General features: G+C 46.7%; 1 protein-coding gene across 3 annotated transcripts in view; it reads left to right on the top strand.

The window, feature by feature from the left end:
• The window catches only part of LOC135400793 (protein eva-1 homolog C-like), a 173,976-nt gene that overhangs the window by 143,243 nt on the left and 12,592 nt on the right, over positions 1 to 18,141 (top strand). Inside the window, exons 2-4 of one of the 3 annotated variants that reach the window (XM_064632711.1) lie at positions 10,124 to 10,326; positions 14,996 to 15,119; positions 16,171 to 16,320. In XM_064632711.1, coding sequence (XP_064488781.1) covers positions 10,124 to 10,326; positions 14,996 to 15,119; positions 16,171 to 16,320 — 477 coding nt within the window. Of the gene's footprint in view, positions 1 to 10,111; positions 10,327 to 14,995; positions 15,120 to 16,170; positions 16,321 to 18,141 lie in introns of all 3 variants that reach the window. The other 2 variants (XM_064632710.1, XM_064632713.1) reach the window with 2 other exon arrangements.

The raw sequence follows: 18,141 nt of genomic DNA, 5'->3' as shown, positions 1-18,141 counted from the left end.
TCCATCACTGTATGAGCTCATCTTTCGCCATGCCACCTATCGACAAGTAGCGGATACTCGTCACCGCTGGTACTTACCTATGAAAAATAACATTTGCTTTTAAATTGTAGTTGTTTGACAGACTTGCTTGTGACATCGTTGTATCCATAATCAGTTTGCTAACATTACACATTGCTTCGATTTAAAAGTTTGCGGCCTCAGATTCCTTATGGATGGAATCGGCTTCCACGGATAAAGGCCTCATTGTCTTTGCCTTCGCCAACGCGGAGATCTATTTTCCTTCGCACTTATACATGACTTAGCTCTATCCACACAACCATAATAGCCCATCACAAAAGCGAAGATGTGAGCAAAGTCAGGGTTCGCACAATTTTCAACTCGATGCCCATTTGCATATTTAAGTATACTCATCGAAACGAGTACTCATCCTAATTATCTTCCACGCAGATGCCGTATACTAATCGCACGATGGAAATGATGGAACGTCATTGCTGTTGGGCGGCTTTGATCTCATTCTAATTGACCTCCTGAGAGGAAAATTTTGATGAGACTGACTTTGATGATGGTAGCGGCTTTGACGTGTGCTGACGTCTATAATATCGCAGTATATTTTTACACATATTTCAGCGTGTTAAACGACACGTTTTTGTAAGTAAACACCCTCTTTTTTTATTCTGCAGGCACAATTGAAAGGTGTACTGGTAGTCTTGCAAATGTGCGTGGAAAGCACCCATCTGATACAGTGTTTTAAGCGGAATACGCCCACCAGATATGGCGCTCTCTGTACACTGTTAAAACAAAGCTTCACCACATAGCACGATGAAGGCCAACCATTGTACAAAGTGATACATCTATATCACTCTTGATTTGTGGAAAGCGTGGGACGTACGCCTTTTTGTGACATTTCTGCATAAGTGTCACAAAAAGGCGTGCGCCTCCCGTGTTCAACAAATCAAGGGAGGGAACGATGTCACTCGGGCAGATGGTTGTCTAGGAGCGTGCTATGTGGTGAAGTCAATTTTTAAGAGTGTAGAATTTGCCAGTGGTTTATCCAGAATCCCAAGCACGGAGAGGTGTTAGAAAAAATTTGGGGGGGGGGGGTCATTATTATGGTTATGTCATTACAGGTTAACATATTGTTAGGCAGGATAGCGTCGGGATGATGATGTGCGTTTAATGGCAGAATGATACAGAATGCGCATGGGTCGCGTTGCATGCGCCCACAGTCCTTATCGTCGGTACTGTAGAGGAGGATAGTCTTCCTCTACATGAGTCCCGTGGACAACAACGAAGATGGCCACGCGCCTGGAGCACCGGCTTCAGTTCCACCGGCGCGGCCATGGAAATAGGCGCCGTCATCGCCTCTCCGTGGCGTACCATCGTCGCCGGCCGGGACTCATCTAGAGGGACACCACCTCCTTTACATTTTGCCCGAAAAGAACAGACAGCTCGAGAGAGAAGAAGCAGTCCTCGAGGACCGTGACTATCGTTAGATGGCGGTGGCGCTACAGTACAATACCCCCTCCCGGAGACTTGGCCCTCCGGGACGCGGTACGTGGCGGCGAAGGAGGCAGTTGTGGGACAGGTCAGTTGCTGCAATGACGACGTGGACGGTGGTTGATGATGTCCTGAATTGACGATGGATGGATGACAGACGTGGTTGTGATAACGATGGTGACGAATGTGAAGTGACGCTACGCTGCCTGTAGACTGTTGGATCCGTTGACGGACGTCCACGCTGTGCTGCCGCCATAGCCGATGGGACTTGCCTGGGCTGGGGGTCACGTTGACTTCGGGTCACACAACACCACATCGACGTCTAGTTCACAGAATCTTCGGGTCACGGCTCCAGATCTGCTTCGTGTCTTCTGGGCTGGGGCTTCGGTGGCTGCGGCAGCAGCTCGAGGACACTGGACGGCCCGCACCTCCACCTGACGCGAGTAGAGACACGATTGCGCTAGAGACTGTTTTAATGCTCCAAGCAGCCAGAGAGAGCGGGCCGAATCACCGGTGCGCCCGCTACACCACTCGCCGTCATGTAACAATATCATTACAGACATGTGTCTGAAGCTGAAATCGCAAGGGAACTGTGTACCCTGTAGGGGTACACAGGTGAAAAAGTTAAGGGGGTGTCACTGAACATTTGGGGGGTGTTAGGGGGTGTAGGGGGTGTCTGGATAAATAACTGGAATTTGCGCTTCGAAATGGTAATCTGTAGAATATGCACTTTAAAATTGTTTTCTTCTTCTCCTTCTTCTCTTTTTTTTTTTTGTAGAATACACCAGTTACAGGTGTGTATTAGAAACCACCGTTCTGTATTGTGTGAACATGCACCACAGTGGTGTGAGCCATATGACACTGCGTCTACACCAGACAGTTCTAAAAAACAAAATACAACAACACTGTGCATGTTGGTCTATTACGTAGCCAACGTAGAAGCAAGTTTTTTATGGTATGACAAATATATTGTATATGTATGACAACAGTTTGACAAAGTAAGCTTTGCTTTGCCGATACTTGTACTCCACAATTGGTTCATTTTGTATCATTTATACTCTCCGAAGTATACATAGTATAATAACTGGAACCACTTGGCGCAGATTTCTGCAACGAAGCACGCAGTGGCATGGAAACCCCTTCAGGGCAGATGGTTGGTGCTTTCTAGGCTCGTTTCCTAAGGCAGGAGTGTTTTTTATGACTGTGCTTTACGGCCGCATTTGGGGACCATTTACGAGCTCAGCTGTGGGCTGGAGATAAACTGCCCTTTTATTCTTTTTTTTTTACCTCGTATCGTCCTCCTGTTTTCTTTTTTCTATACCTCGCGTCTTGCAAGTTTGTTGTGTGTACGTTTACCTGAAACACCCATCCATTCGCGGGCGTGTCCTGTTTACTGTATCGGTGTTAACTCGATGTAATGTAATTTGAGATTGAGCAGTACACAGTGCTGAAGGGTGGATGTTATAGGGGGCCCAATTGCGAGACTTCCAACGTACTTGGATCTGACAGATATGCTGTCTTTGCATGCGTTGCAGGGCCACAACATAGGAACGGAACATTAACGACAAAACGCGTTCCTACACTCTTAAAAATGATGGGGGGGGGGGGAGGGGGTAATGGCAGGATCGGCTCACCATTGTTGGCCACACAGAAGTGGGCGTCGTCACGACTATAGCAAAAGACAAACAAAAACAAAGACGAATGGAGGATAGAGGATGAAGGGCGGAGATACGCAGAGGGTGCATGAGTTCGTCGGGGAGAGCAAAGTGTTAGATGGGTCGTTGAGCAAGACCTGCCTTCTGCAGAAAGAGAATAAGGTTTCTTGCTTGAGCGGAACGTTCGGCAGATGAACCACCGGGGTAGAGGATGTCCGCTACACTTTTAAAAATGAACTTCACCGCACAGCACGCTCCTAGCCAACCATCATCTCGAATGATATCGTTATCTGCCCTGATTTGTTGAAAACGGGAGGCGTACGCCTTTTCTGTGACTATTATGAACAGCATGCGTGTCACAAAAAAGGCGTACGCCTCCCGTTTTCAACAAATCAGGGCAGATAACGATATCATTCGAGATGATGGTTGGCTAGGAGCGTGCTGTGCGGTGAAGTTCATTTTTAAGAGTGTAGCGTGCACGAGCTGGAGCGAGGTAGATGGGCTTCGCGCGCAGAATGGTATGCTCTTAAAAATCAACTTCACCGCATAGCACGCTCCGAGCCAACGATCATCTGGAATGATATCGTTATCTGCCCTGATTTGTTGAAAACGGGATGCGTACGCCTTTTTTGTGACACTTATGCTGTTCATAATTGCCACAAAAAAGGTGTGCGCGCCTCCCGTTTTTTCAACAATTCAGGGCCGATAACGATATCATTTGAAATGGGGGTTGGCTAGGAGCGTGCTATGCGGTGAAGTTCATTTTTAAGATTGTATAGCCGACCATCATTCCGAGTGACGTCATTCTGCCTCCTGATTCGTTGAAAATGGGAGGAGGTGCCTCCTCTTATTCTCAACGAATCAGGAGACAGAACGATATGATTCGGATTGGTTGTTCTCTACACTGTTAAAGCAAACTTGACAGCATGACACGATCCTAGCCAACCGTCTCCCCAGAGTGACATTGGTCTCCCACTTGATTTGTTGAACACAGGAGGCGTACGCCTTTTTGTGACACTTAGGCAGGTTATGTGAATTGAAAGACACGCATATACATACATAAAGAGACGACGATGAGGGCTGATGCCGACCAGCAGGCTGGGCCTCAGCGGCAATTTTATAGAGTATGAGAGATGATTGCCGTTCCGGCAGTTCAGGGGCAGATCAAGGGCAGTTCATGTGATCAAAGCACCACTGGGAGGCAGTTGATGACGGAAACTTTCAAAAGTGACGGAGAGTTTGATGTATCTGAGCAGGACTGGACTGTACACTCTTAAAAATGAACTTCACCACATAGCACGCTAGCGTGCTATGTGGTGAATGACAACGTTCTCGGAGGCGGAGCCTCTTTTGTGTCCATTATGTACGGCACAAAATAGGCTCCGCCTCTCGTTTTCAACAAATCGGGTGCGAGGACGTTGTCAATCGGGATGATGGTTGGCTAGGAGCGTGTTATGTTGTGAAGTTCATTTGTAAGAGTGTAGGGACCCAGTATACTTTGCTGAAGGTAAAAGGGCGGCGCCGCGACTGCACGTCCCCCGTTTTGCGCTGCACGATCTCGCATTCCCGCTGGTAGACGGGGCAGTTGAAGTAGGTGGTGTAGGTCAGCGCGCACATTGCGTGTGGCACACAGGTGCGACGGCGCACGGCCAAGGCGCTACCTCATAACTGGGGTTTGTGACACTTACGCACTTATGTTGTCACAAATGGGCGTACGCCCCGCGCTTTCGACAACTCAGAAGTGATAACGGTATCATTCTCCGTGCTATGGATGTTCTTCACCGACAACCATTGCACATGATAATACCTGAGTCGTGGAAAGCGCAGAACGTTCGCCTGTTCGTGACAATTACCATAACTGCAAAAGTGTCACAAACTACCGCAAGCCTCCCGTTGTAACTAAATCAATTAAGTGAGAGAACGCCTCCTGTTTTCTTGATTTCTTTCACTTGATTTGGTGATTCGGTTGGTTTGGTTCGAGATTATGGCTGGCCAGGAGGCTACCTACATTTTAACCTATTTCAACTCTACATGCCCCCCCCTCCCCCCGTTATGCGGTGAAATTCTGCTAAGAAATTAGTCGTGTACCGCCGATTTTAACAAGAGAGAGAGGGGGAAAAAAAGAAGACAAGAACACTTGAAACTGACCCTGAATAGCACACACACCGCAGGGCGTTAGTAAACGCCTCAGAGGCGCCACGCTCACTTTCTGTAAAGAAATTCAGCATCCCATCACGTCTTGATCTTATACCACGTAGAAGGTCTACGCACCTTATTGAAAGTTCTCTAAAAGCCCTGCGCAGCCAGCTAACTTGTGCGTGTACCAACGGCAGCTTTAAAACCCTCCGACTTCATCCATCGCCGACGGCGTCGCGGTGCATTATTAATTACGACGTCCTACAAATTGCGACGTGACATTCCGAGGAGTGTATCTCCGGTTCCTTGCCCTTGCTCCGCACATGTATGTTCCGCTTTCATTTGTGAGTAAACTTTATTTCATTGGGCGTTGTCGTAACAGCTGCCACGTCTCATCCTTCGTTAATAGGCGAACGGACGTGCTTCTCGAAACAGCGCGATAAATAATCCGGTGTCGAGATTAAGAACGGAGCAGTGAGATGGCTTCCGATAATTTGACACATGGGAGTGCGCTGGTCGATGCCGTCTTCCTATACTGGCTACACGCGTATATAGGCTTCGTCTCTACCAGGAGTTTTTTGGGAATAAAATCGATCCCCAGGCGGTTGCCAACGCGACTTTGAGATCTCATTTGGACTATCAAAGAGAATACGCGCTTTTGAAGAGATATGCTTCTCCTCAAGGTCCGTAATTTCGTAACGACGATGCTCTCTGGAGTGTCGGATGAGGACTATTTTACGTCGCGATCCAGCCAATTAGATCATAATAGGCGCTGTGTGGACTAATGATGATGGTGACTGATTGATGAAATTGATTAGTGTTGTGTACTCAGTGTACCCGTGATGTCTCGGCATACACAGCACGCGTTGGCTAATCTCTCTCCTGGAAGACGCGTATTGAACAAAATTCCGCTGCCAAGATGCTGGAAATTTTAGCTACGTTCGAAGACACGTTCTTATGAGATCAATGAGCCACCAGTTGAGCCACAGAGACGGGCGTCGGAAGATATAATACCATATCAACATCGTCTCATGTAAATGAATAGATAAGATGATGATGATAGGAAATAAGAAAATGCAAGTAATCAGCCTTGCTTCTTTTTTAAAAATAATGAACCGTTTGTATGCACGCAAACAATAACATGCCTAAGTACTAAGGACTAGCTATACACGTTATAACGCCCATGCATCTCCGATGAGTTGAGTTGAGTTGAAAACAAGAAAAGAAAAAAAAAAAAAGGAAGAGGAGAAATATCTCATTCATTCAGCCAGACTCAGTGCACTTTACGTGTGCACGCTCGCACGGTTACTGTAACGTGTCTGTCGCCGCAACATTTCCGGTTTATTAGTTCCTGCCTATAGTCTCAACCAACACGGGTAACGGGGGACTTGGAAACACGTGTTCCGTGTTGTATAAGCACCCTGTTGTGCACATGTTGTTCGGTGGACGAGAAGAACGCTCCTGTCGTAGCAGTCCTTCCTGGCAACGAAAGACTAAAGGGACTACATCCCGCCGCCTTTTTATTGGTGCGGGGGAGGCTGACTGGCACTTTATGAGTTTACAAGTCTCGCATGATTTCCTTCCGCGTAGGGAGGTGCTTTTTACGACCCTGTTCGTGTTTAAACCACGGTGAGCTATTTCAGACTGGACTCTGTGCAAAGACTGTTTTGCTTCCAGTGCGATTATGCGAAGATGTCTGCATTCAGCAACGCAATGTATCGTTGGATTGCTTCAAATACACGCTTTAGACACGCATAGTTATGATTGTCAAAAATGTGCGGCACGTAAAGCGGCAAGGGTATATGCACTCTTAAAGGAGAACGTCACCACTGAACACGTGAAGACCAACTGTTGTACACACAGTTACTATAACTCCTGACTTGTGGAAAGCGCAAGGCGTACGCATTTTCGTGACAACTACCGCGCTGCATAAGTGTCACAAAAAGACATACTCCTCCCGTTTCCAACGAAGCAAGAAATCGGAGAAACGACGAGACAAATTGGAGGGAAAGACGTGATTCGTGTTATGCGTTGAAGTACTGTGGCAGGAACAAGAACCCTTTTTTTTGACGTGCAGGAAGAAATACGACAGCTAGAAGGCCGGCTAAGGCCCGGTTTCACCAGTGCCAGTTAGCACTTAAACCGCGACTAGACATCCCTAAACATGGTGTTAACTGTTTGACGGGAAATATCGCTACTCCGCATTGGAGAAACATTGTGGACGATCAACATCAAGTATAGGAAGTCTATTCTAAGTTTAAGTGTTAACTCGCGTTGGGGGGGGGGGGGTGAAACCTGGCCTGAGGGTCATAATCTCGGGAGACTTTGAAGACTTTTGTGTCTGTGTTGCACGACAAACGTAGTGTGCCGACGCTACGCCGCGCAATAAACATATATTAATTGTATTGTATTGTATATATTAATTGTAAAATATATTGTCATATGTGTGGAACTCAACGATGTGAGACAGAAGCACGAACAGTCCCACAATGATCTGAGATGGCCCCATATATACTATGTAACTCAAACGAACGGAGCATCTACCATTTCGGGGTATATAGCGAATCTAAAAACGTGTCTGACGAACTCGAAGCATCCAAAACGAACTGCACGCGAATGTCGCGCATGCATCTGGGTATAAAGACCTCTTCCTTTTGTTTCGTACGCGCTTTGTTTTTAAGTAGCTGTTTTGCATGCGCAAGAGTATGTTATGCCACCACCATGATTGGGATACATGCGAGCAGTTACTGCCTGTGATGTGCTGCGTGCATTGCACGTGCCTGTTGCTCTTCATGCGTGCATGCCTTCCTGGAGTTCTGAGATATGAAAACGTATGATAGCAATTTCAGTGTGTGTGTCGATTTGCGATTTTTACAGCATGTTTGACCATGCAGATTAAAACAATGCATGATACCGCACGTATCTTTTTTTATTTTTTTATTTTATATTCTGCAAGCATTGTTGCACGACTGTTGGCAAAGTGCTTGCATGAGTGAGATTTCTGCGATCGCCTCCACTCAGTGGCACCATGGTGGCTTGTGAGTTTGCACGTGTTATTTCAATTGTCGTTCACCAGAAAATTCATGTAGAAACGTGATTTTAGTTTTATTTGTAACAGAACGAAACATAATTTCACGCGAACCAATCCTTGCCAATCTTTTAAACGAAACGCGTTATTGAGCACTTGATCCTCCTCAGTGAGTCGTCAGAAAGGACTCCAGTCAGAAAATTTCTTCTGTGTAGTGGTGTACTTACTTGATCTGACCCCTGGCGTCCAAGAATAACAGGCAAAAGAACGCATAATTTTCGTATTCGAGCTTCTTCATATCTCTGGATGCTAATAGGGCTTGGGACACGGTACTCTATGCCTGGTTATTGCATTCGTTCCACATGCTCGTTTCTCGTTCGCCGAAACCTATAGCGGTGTGCGTTCTCTTGAGCAGCAGCTTCAGTCACTGATGCCAGGCCACCACTGGTCAGAGTACTGAGTCTCTCACCCTGGATGGTAGTACGTCCTTTCATCCTCAACGGGCTACCCGTCAATATCAGTCTGTTCGCTAAGAATCAGTTTTGAGACTTTGGATTGCACTCCCTATAGCTGTGCACGCACGATTGCAGAGACGTCTTCTTCTTCTTTTTGCTTGTTTTTTTTTTTTGTAACTCCAGAACAGTTCTTGTTTTAGGGGAGGTAAAAAGACAAATTACTTGCATGTTGCGACTTTTGGAAGGATCTCTGCGGTGGCCGTCCATCCTTGACATTCGAACGACGTTCCTGGGACCACCGCTGTAGCATATCTCCTGAAATGTAGAACTGAATGGTGGCCCCGTGAACAACGCCAAAATGTCCCTTCACAGCTAGGGACGCTAGTTTCTTTCTGTTATAAAATAGCTGCGAGGTATCCAGGCAAAGAGAAAATTTTCCAGCTTTGCGGATTACAGTTGTGAGCTGCTGAGTTGCCGTCCTCGGATTTCTTGGATTAGGAAACTGCTCCGGGATATACCACCTTCTGGCCTTGGATCGCCGGCCCCTCTATTTTAGTCTTTCTCACTTTTAAGCTGCAAGTTTTAAGTACTTTAGTTTTCTTCTACTGTTAATCCATAGAAGCCCAAAAAAGGTATTCTTTGCACAATAGAAAACATTTGTCATGACCTGTGCGGTGCTTGACAGGCATTTCGTGTCGTGACATGGAAACTGCAAAGTAGTCTTCTCAGACATAGCCGTGTTCATTTGACGCATGCGATGCGCTGTTCGTGTTTGTTTGTTTGTTTATCGCCGACGTACACAGATTAAACAGTGTAAACACCATACGGATCATAGCGTAAGCTAGTACAATCCGGGAAAATATACATCTTGCATGCTATGTTCTGCATGCTTCTGGCAACAAAAATAGTAATAACATGCACAACAAAACTGTAAGTGTATATAAAAGCATGATTAAAAATTATATGATCCAACATGTTACGAAATAATATGTCGTGGTGCATAGCCTTGATTCTCTTCTTGTCGCAGTAAACAAAATGTGTAGTGCAAAAAAGAAAAAAAAAAACTGCACTTGACGTGCAATAGGTGTCTTGATTGCAGGAAAAGCTTCATATATTTCGAACAGAGGCTGTTCTCCAATAGGGCGAGAGGTGCCTTATGGCTCACTTAAGACACACTTAATATTCTCAAGATCTGTCGGCCGTTTTCTTGTTATCATGCTCTCCAGTTGCCATTGCTACGGTGCAACTGAATAAGCGTTTGAGTTCTATGTGCTATCATACGTGTCGGTATCTCCGGGCTCCAGAAGGCAGAAAAGCTCTTAACGGATGTTCTACATCAGCTTTGTTGTCAGGCACTTTGAAGACGTTTCAAAAGTTCGCCTGCGATGGTCAAGACCTTCACCTTCGGTGCTTCAAGAACACCACCATCTCCATCTCGCTGGCACAGTATGGAAGGAACGTTCCTTACGGAGCGCTCTGTCCCCCGGATGAGGAGAAGCAGCGGCCGGCGGAGTACAATGGCACAACGGAGTGCATGGCCAAGGAGGCTTTGCGGGTAAGCTCGTATGAACGTGATTTCTGTTTTGTGCGATGCACATGTCGAAGGCAAGCAGAATGAACTCTAATCTGGGCATCTGGACCCTTCCCTAATCGCGTCGCAGCCTGGCGACCCTTCTGCGAACAACTCCTTCGTTTCGCGCCAGAACAAACTCATGCATGCCACACCGGGACTGGGCTGGGGCAACACCAACTAGATACAGAAAGCCTGAGCGCCCGTCGACATGACGTAACAATTAAGAGTCAGCCGGTCAGGATCGTGTAATCAACGGCCGTGGCCAATCACGAACGTGCTTTCAGCGGTCGTTACCACGGAGAAGAACCACCGTGGTCTGCGCGTTGTGATTGAACGTCCCCGCGTACTGAATGGGAAAACTTGGAAATGAAGCGCAAAACGGTCTCAATGTTTCTCAAAACTGATTTTCTGGAAAGAGTCTTGCACTTTTCGTCTTAATATTTAGGTCTGCAGGTTCCAGGCCAGCTGCCATCCTTTGCGGCTTCTTGAATTCGCAGAACGGTGAATCGCAGTAGCAGACGAATTCTGACTCTTAATGGAAAGAGGGAGTGGAGACACAGGCTTTCTCTATCTAGGTGGTGTTGGCTGTGGTGGGGGTGATGTAGGGAAAAAATGTGCGGTCAGCCTGCTCTGGAGTGGCGTCTCGGTCCACCCAGGGAGGAAAAAGACGGGAGGGTGGAAGAGGGAGGGGAGAGATGATGGTGGCACAGGAGAGGGAGGGCCAGGCGTGTGCTATCCCACTTGCTCTGGGATTTGGGTAGTTCAACTCACCACAGAAAACATGCGAGCATCCCTCACTAGTCTTCATTGGGATGCTCCTTGTAACCTCCAGGATTATTGGCGATGTTACTCCATGCACACACCGTGGCTCTCGCGAGGTGCTGTGTCCTGAGCACGCGTCACACTCGGAGAGAGGTGTTCATGCTTTATCAATGGGATGTGTAACACGCCACCTATCTAGCAGACCTTTCCATTCAATAAGTATATATTCCCCCCCCCCCGCACCCCTATCTAGTACAGAGGTAATGTTCCATTGCGCCCTCAAGGTCACTTGCGCCACTCGCATGCGCACAGGTGACTATCGAAGAGGTCCATTTGGGTGGAAATGGTCCGTTTGGATTGAAATTGTTATTTCACACATATCAAAATTCCTGAAGCGTTCTCTGAGGACGCTATACTTGTTAAAAGCGAAAGCTTTTCGGCACTTCCGGGATAGTCTCAAAAACGTGGGTAGTACTTACTTATCCACATTAAGCGGTGGTGAGCAGGAAGGGCGCCGAGTATGTAGGGGAAAGCAGGGCAAAACGGAAAGGCGGGGCAAAGCGGTAAAATTTTCTCTTCGGCTTGTTGTTGGCGTCATCATCGCCCCATGCGGAATGTTCATCGAGCAGGACTAACGTGCGTGCGTGAACATACTATGTCGGTGCACGAAGGTGCTGGATATTGATAAGTAAATAACGTCGTTCACTGCTATAACTAAAATGGTGAACATTCGATTAAATCTGCAGGTTATGAAACAAATTATAATTGCGCTGAATCATGACTTGTAAGCCCAAGCAACGGCTATGCTGTAAAGATCTAACGGCAGGAATTCCCACTGTTGCAGTTATATCTAACATGGAGTAGTACACTTGATTAATAGGCAACATGTGAATCGTAAAGTGGAAAGTCGCCACTGCTTTTGTTCCTCCTAACTCTGAGTAGTAGGCTGTATAGATATCTAAGCAAAAACGGATATTTGTTCTTGACGTGTCCCTGTATCACAAGTGGCTTCTAACTTGGATGCACTGTGATCTGCAAGACAACAGCATCAGCATTTTACGGCTTATCATTATGCGCTTTTCAAATAAAGTTTTCATTCTCTCTGTAAGAGAGTGTACACACTTCCCCTTCGCCCCTCAATATTTTCCGCTTCGCCCTCCCCATGGGGCGAAGTGAGAAATTTTGGTTACTTTGCAAGATATTTTTGAAATAAAATATCTGTTTATCTATAAAGGGGATAGAAACTCACGGCATTCACAACAGGCTAAAATATAACAAGGCATTGACGTTTCGGAGTCCCCCCAACGATTTTCTCTTGCTAGAACAACAGGTTTATCCAAATCCACATGGCCTGTCTTGTAGGCGTGCTCGCATAGTTATGTGTGTTTATCAGTGTTCTTATAGATATATCTCCTGTAGATATTCATTCTCGTATTCGTCTATCATCCCGTTTCACCCACATACACCTCTTGAGAGTCGTTGCACGAAACACGATACATCACGGTTCCGTGTTCGTCACCAGTTGCTGTCTTGGCCATACTAGATTTATTATCATGATGTAAGGTCAGAAGGCAGTCCGTACTCCAACTTGCGTTAGGGTCCGTCTTATCTGTTGTGACGAATGCTTGTTTCTGAGGCTCCTGAGTTTCTTGTTTCTTCCTCGTCATGCGTCGACACGTGTCGTCACTAAAGTTTCGTGGGTGTTAAACATTGTCTCATAATGTCCATCTCCTGCTGTTTGGAACTAGGGCTTGAGGGAATTATAGGTGAACGGGAAGCCAGAGAAACGAACCACTGCTCGTTTATGCTCCGAAGAATGTGCTGAATCGTAGTGCAACACCTGCCCTGTGTCACACGGTTTGCTGTAAACCGAAGTCGATGTGGCTCCACCAGCGTTCCTCTTTACAATGACGTATTGAAATGAAATTTCACAATGGGACTCTTCCTTTGATGTGAACCGAATATTCGGGTGGACACTATTCAAGGTGTCAGAAAACGTCTGCTCATGGTCTCTCCTTATACCTATGTGTCGTCGGCATGTCTTCTGTAGCCAACCGGTGATCCCATCTCTTGTGACGCCTGGTCCTCAACATTCTCCATCACCAGATTGGCTATTGCCATGCAAATGTACTCCCCTTGTTATATTTTAGCCTGTTGTGTACGCCGTGAGTTTTCATCGCTTTTATAAACATGTGTTTTCCCGGCGTTTGGCCAATCTTCAAAATATCTCTAATAACCAGAACTATGGCTACCACACCAATAGTGTTTTACCGGAAGGCCAAAGAATCTTTGAATTGTAGAATTTTGCAGGCCTATGTGCATTGGCATGCCCAAAAAATTATTGAACGTTAGTATAAACGCTTTGCCCCACCTTCCCCTACTACAATCACACGTTGTAGAGACTCCTAGCACTTCTGCAGAATGATTTAGATGTCTGCGTGATCCATTGGTTTCGACGATCGTCGGCATGGTCGGGAACACAGGGATTAGCCTACGTGGTCGAGCAAATGGGGGCAAAATGCTGTAGACGTCCTGCAGAGGACGAGCGTTTCTGCCAGATCTGAAATGAAAGTGGTTAGACGTTTTGGTTTAAAGGACCAAGAAAATGGCATTTGAGATTGCCTGACATCCCACCTACTCGATCAAGCAATTTATCAAAACGATCAAACAATTTCGCTGAAGGGTGTCTTATCACTGCGCAATTAAATTAAAAAAAAAAAACTTGAAAAGTCAGCCTTGTGCGGAGCGACGTGACGTTGGAGGCGCGACCGGTGTATTGCCGTGACGTAAAAATCACATAATGACGTAGAAGCAGCTAGCTAGCAGCCGCGGGAGAGCCACCCGATATCAGCTTTCTCACCGAGTCTCGCGACGTCATGAGATGACGTCAACCTCACTCGTTCTCTTACAGGCTCTGTTGGAAGCAGCAGAGGGGTTTGTAGGGCGCGCTCGGATGAAAAACCTCTCTCGCGGTACAGGTCATATACGATTATAGTTCTGCTGTAAGGACGCATCGTAGTGCTCCTATAACCCGCAGCAACCAAAAACGGAAAATTTATTGGGGGGGGGGGAGGAGGGTGCTTCCCCTGCCCTCGTAGGACGATAGAAATCATAAGGAGAGAGGCTAGAAGAAAAGCTCGGAGAGAAGTGATGGGGGAGAGCAAAGGAGTTGTACGGGGGCAAGACCCTCTATCAATATCCAAGTTCGTGAGGCACCATGATCGATATTCTGGATTCGGCCGGATTCGGCCACAGCCTTTCCCACGATCTACTCTATACTAGAGACCTGAACAGCTGGTGATCCCCTATGGGATCCAGTCCAATGCTAGTCTCTTCCGCTTCCGTTGGGCTCCGTGTGTCATGCCATGTGCGAAGTGTGTTTGTTTTGTCTGCCATCACTTGTGCGCTTGGATTCCTCATGGAACGAGTATCGTACGGTTTAAACCTTGTGCTGCGACATGAAAGAACGGCGCACGGAACTTGTAGGAGACACCGTTCGTAACACTCTAGGCCTACCGTACCGATCATGGCTGTTCACATGTTGAGATGCCCCCCTTCGCTGGCTTGGTTTCTAGTTATTATGAGAGTTCTATGCTTAGGACAGAGGGGGGGGGGGGGGGAGGGGGTTAATGTCGAAACTGTCTCGCCGTTGTTGGCCATAGAACTCCTCCCTGCAATTGTCACAAAAAGACTCACGCCTCCCGTTTTCAACAATGGAGGGAGATCGTGACGTCATTGGGGGTGATGGCCGGCTAGCAGCGTGTTATGCGGTGAACATCTGTTTTGAGTGTGTGCTTCCTTGACGTGTAGTGGAGGAGGTGTCATCTCCCCCCTCCTTTTGTCTTCTTTGATTCTTGTCACATTTAGCTCCAGCTGTTGCTCTTTACAGGTAGTGGAAGAAGCTTGCCGAGAACAGGAAGAGTGTTCTATACGAACCGACGCAAAATCCTTCATGGTGGACCCCTGCCCAGGGGTCCACAAGTACGCAGAAGTTGCCTACAAATGCCGCCCTAGTGAGTACACCGTTCTTAGTAGTAATACGCTACGACCAGTTTGTCTCTGCGCATTGGAGAAGGTAAACCTCGGGGAAACCACGTGACGAAAGTGTCTGTCCAATCACAAGGCAGCAATAAGGGGGTATTCGTAGACCGGCATGATGCTCCGCTTGGGTTCACAGAAGAAACCACGCGCGCCTAACCTTGAGCCGCTACCAACTCATTTGGGAGAGGGACCAGTGAGGTCGCTCCACAAACAATAGGGGGAGAGGGAAAGTGGAGAGCTACGCAGACAGCTGACCTACTTGCATAGCGTATATCGAAAATAACATGGAACAGAGCATGCATTGTAGAAGAAATGTAATACCCTTCCCTTGTCACCGCTGAAATGCAGTCAAGTTAGACAGGGGTTAGGAAGAACTTGTTTCCTGTTCAGTTAGCTGCAGTATACTGCAGTATGCATAGGGTACACGTACGTAGGACACGTACGGTTACAACACAAGGAAATAGTTCTATATAACAGTTAAAAACGAGAGACACGCAGACGAAAGACACGTTCATTTCTTTCCAGCAGTAGCTACATCTATACGACTCGTTACAGCAGCCTGTTTGTCCAATTGGGGTTTTATGAACCGGATTTATGAAAAAGCAAATATGTTTCTGGTCACCATTTGTCTGCACGGTATCCAGCCAGCCTCTTTCCTGTATATTGATAATGTGTTACCAGGACCAGCAATTACTCGTACGTATACTGTACCGTTGACTGGCCGAGAGTGACACTGTGTGACACAATGAAAGAGGAAAATGTGTACTAAAGATTGCATGGAGGCGTCGTGATCGTATTATGGAGACGAAGAATCCTCTGCTTCTATGAAGTTTGTAAATATGTAGTTACAGCATTGCTCTGATCTCCTCCTCTCAAGGTATATGGGACGTGCTTCCCTTTATGTGTGCCTGTTATGAATGACTACTCATTTCGGGATTAAACTTGGTCTCGATTTCTACCTTTCTCGCTTCTTCCATTCTTGTACATGCCTCTACTAATGTCGAATCCCTCTCTCTTATCTAGGTACGTTTAGCAACCGAATTACATGCGAAGATGATAAACTAAGGCTACGCTGCCACAAAAACCTCCGGATAGTCATCTACTCGGCTGCTTTTGGAGGGACGCATCAAGGAGTACCTGAATGTCCTCAACCAGAAGGGGCCAAGTTCACTGGTAATGGGTCAACTATCTTTCATTCATCTACAGCTTTTCCCGCCGTTATTAATCCTCTTGTCGTACATTTTAATCCTTATACCATGACATTTAATCCTTTTGCCATCCGAAGTAATCCTGCTTCCATTAATTTTAATCCTCATTTCGCATAATTTAACCAATTTCTCATGCAATTTAATCCACGTGACTATGTTTGGGCTACGTGACTTTGTTTTGTAATTTGGGACAATTCCCATGTCTACAGGTATTGCACATGTTTTTCATTATTAATGTGGGTTTTTGCACCATAATGGGATACTGCGGGACTGTCAATCTGGATTATGGTATTGTGGGACTATTCCCATGTCTACGAGTTTTACCCATGGTTTTCATTACAAACGCGGGTCTCTGCACTGTAATGGGTACTCCGGGACTGCCAATCTGGATTATGATATTGTGGGACTATTTCCATGTGTGCGGTTATTAGCCATGGTTTTCATGAAATAAAACATGAAAAACATTTCATGGGCTTCTGCACAGTAATGAGATACTGCGGGACTGTCAATCGCAATTACGATATTGTCGTGCTATTCCCATGTCAATGGGTACTACCCATGCTTCTCATTAAAAACGCGGGTTTCTGTACTCTAATGATATACTGTGGGACTGTGTATCTCGACTACGTTATTGTGGGACTATTTCCATATCTACCGGTATTACCCTTGCCTTTCATTCAAAATGCGGGTTTCTGCACTCTAATGGAATACTGTGGGGCTGTCTATCTGGATTACGACATAGTGGGACTATGCCGCTGTCTACGGGTATTGCCCATGCTTCTCATTAAAAACAGGGGTTTCTGCACTGTATCAATCTGGGTTGCGATATTGTGGGACTATTCACATGTCTACGGGTATTACCCATGCTTTTATTAAAAACCTGGGTTTCTACATTGTAATTGCACTGTAATGGGATACTGTGGTACTGTCGATCTTGACTGCGATATCCTGAGTCTATAAGAGCGTCTACGGGTATTCCGCATGCTTTTCATTAAACATGCGGGTTTTTGCACAGTAATAGGGTACTGTGGGACTGTCAATTGCAATTACGGTATTGTGGTACTATTCCCATGTCAATGGGTACTACCTATGCTTCTCATTAAAACCGCGGGTTTCTGTACTCTAATGGGATACTGTGGGACCGTCTATCTGGATTACGATATTGTGGGACTATTCCCATGTCTTCGGGTATTGCCCACGCTTTTCGTCAAAAATGCGGATTTCTGCGCTGTAATGGGATACAGTGGGACTGTCTACCTGGATTACGATATTCTGCAACTATACCCATGCCTACGGGTATTAATCATGCTTTTCATTTAAAGGGACTATGAAATTTCCCGAACCCCCATACTTTTCTTCGATGGAAACTGTTCTTCCCGCAGAGAAACTAATATGCCACACATTTTTCCGGACGAAATCGCTCCACTCTGCGAGGAGAGCGCGCTGGAAATGTCTCTTCCGCGTTCCTCCTCTCCCGCGCATATTTCCCTGCCGATGGTGTAACTGTACGGACCGCACTTCGGTTCCCCGTTACGTCACCGGTGTTGCACAATGGCAAGTAATGCCGCGAGCTCGCGCTGTGGCTGCCGCCACTGCCGAAATCTGCCGATCACGCGAAAGCTACTGTCATGGAGATTTCCACTCCCGACGAACGCATACGCGGAATCCTACGGCGCATGCTCCTGGCGGGATTCCTCGGCTCGGCGACACGTCACGATGACGTGTTGCTGAGCCGGCCGTGGTCGCGTCAAGTTGCCCGTTGTGTCTCCGCTCGGCAGCTCGCCAC

Source organism: Ornithodoros turicata, chromosome 7, assembly GCF_037126465.1.
Source record: "Ornithodoros turicata isolate Travis chromosome 7, ASM3712646v1, whole genome shotgun sequence".
NCBI classification, from domain to species: domain Eukaryota; kingdom Metazoa; phylum Arthropoda; class Arachnida; order Ixodida; family Argasidae; genus Ornithodoros; species Ornithodoros turicata.
Note: the sequence above shows the minus strand (reverse complement) of the source record. Positions and strands in the feature narration are given on the sequence as shown.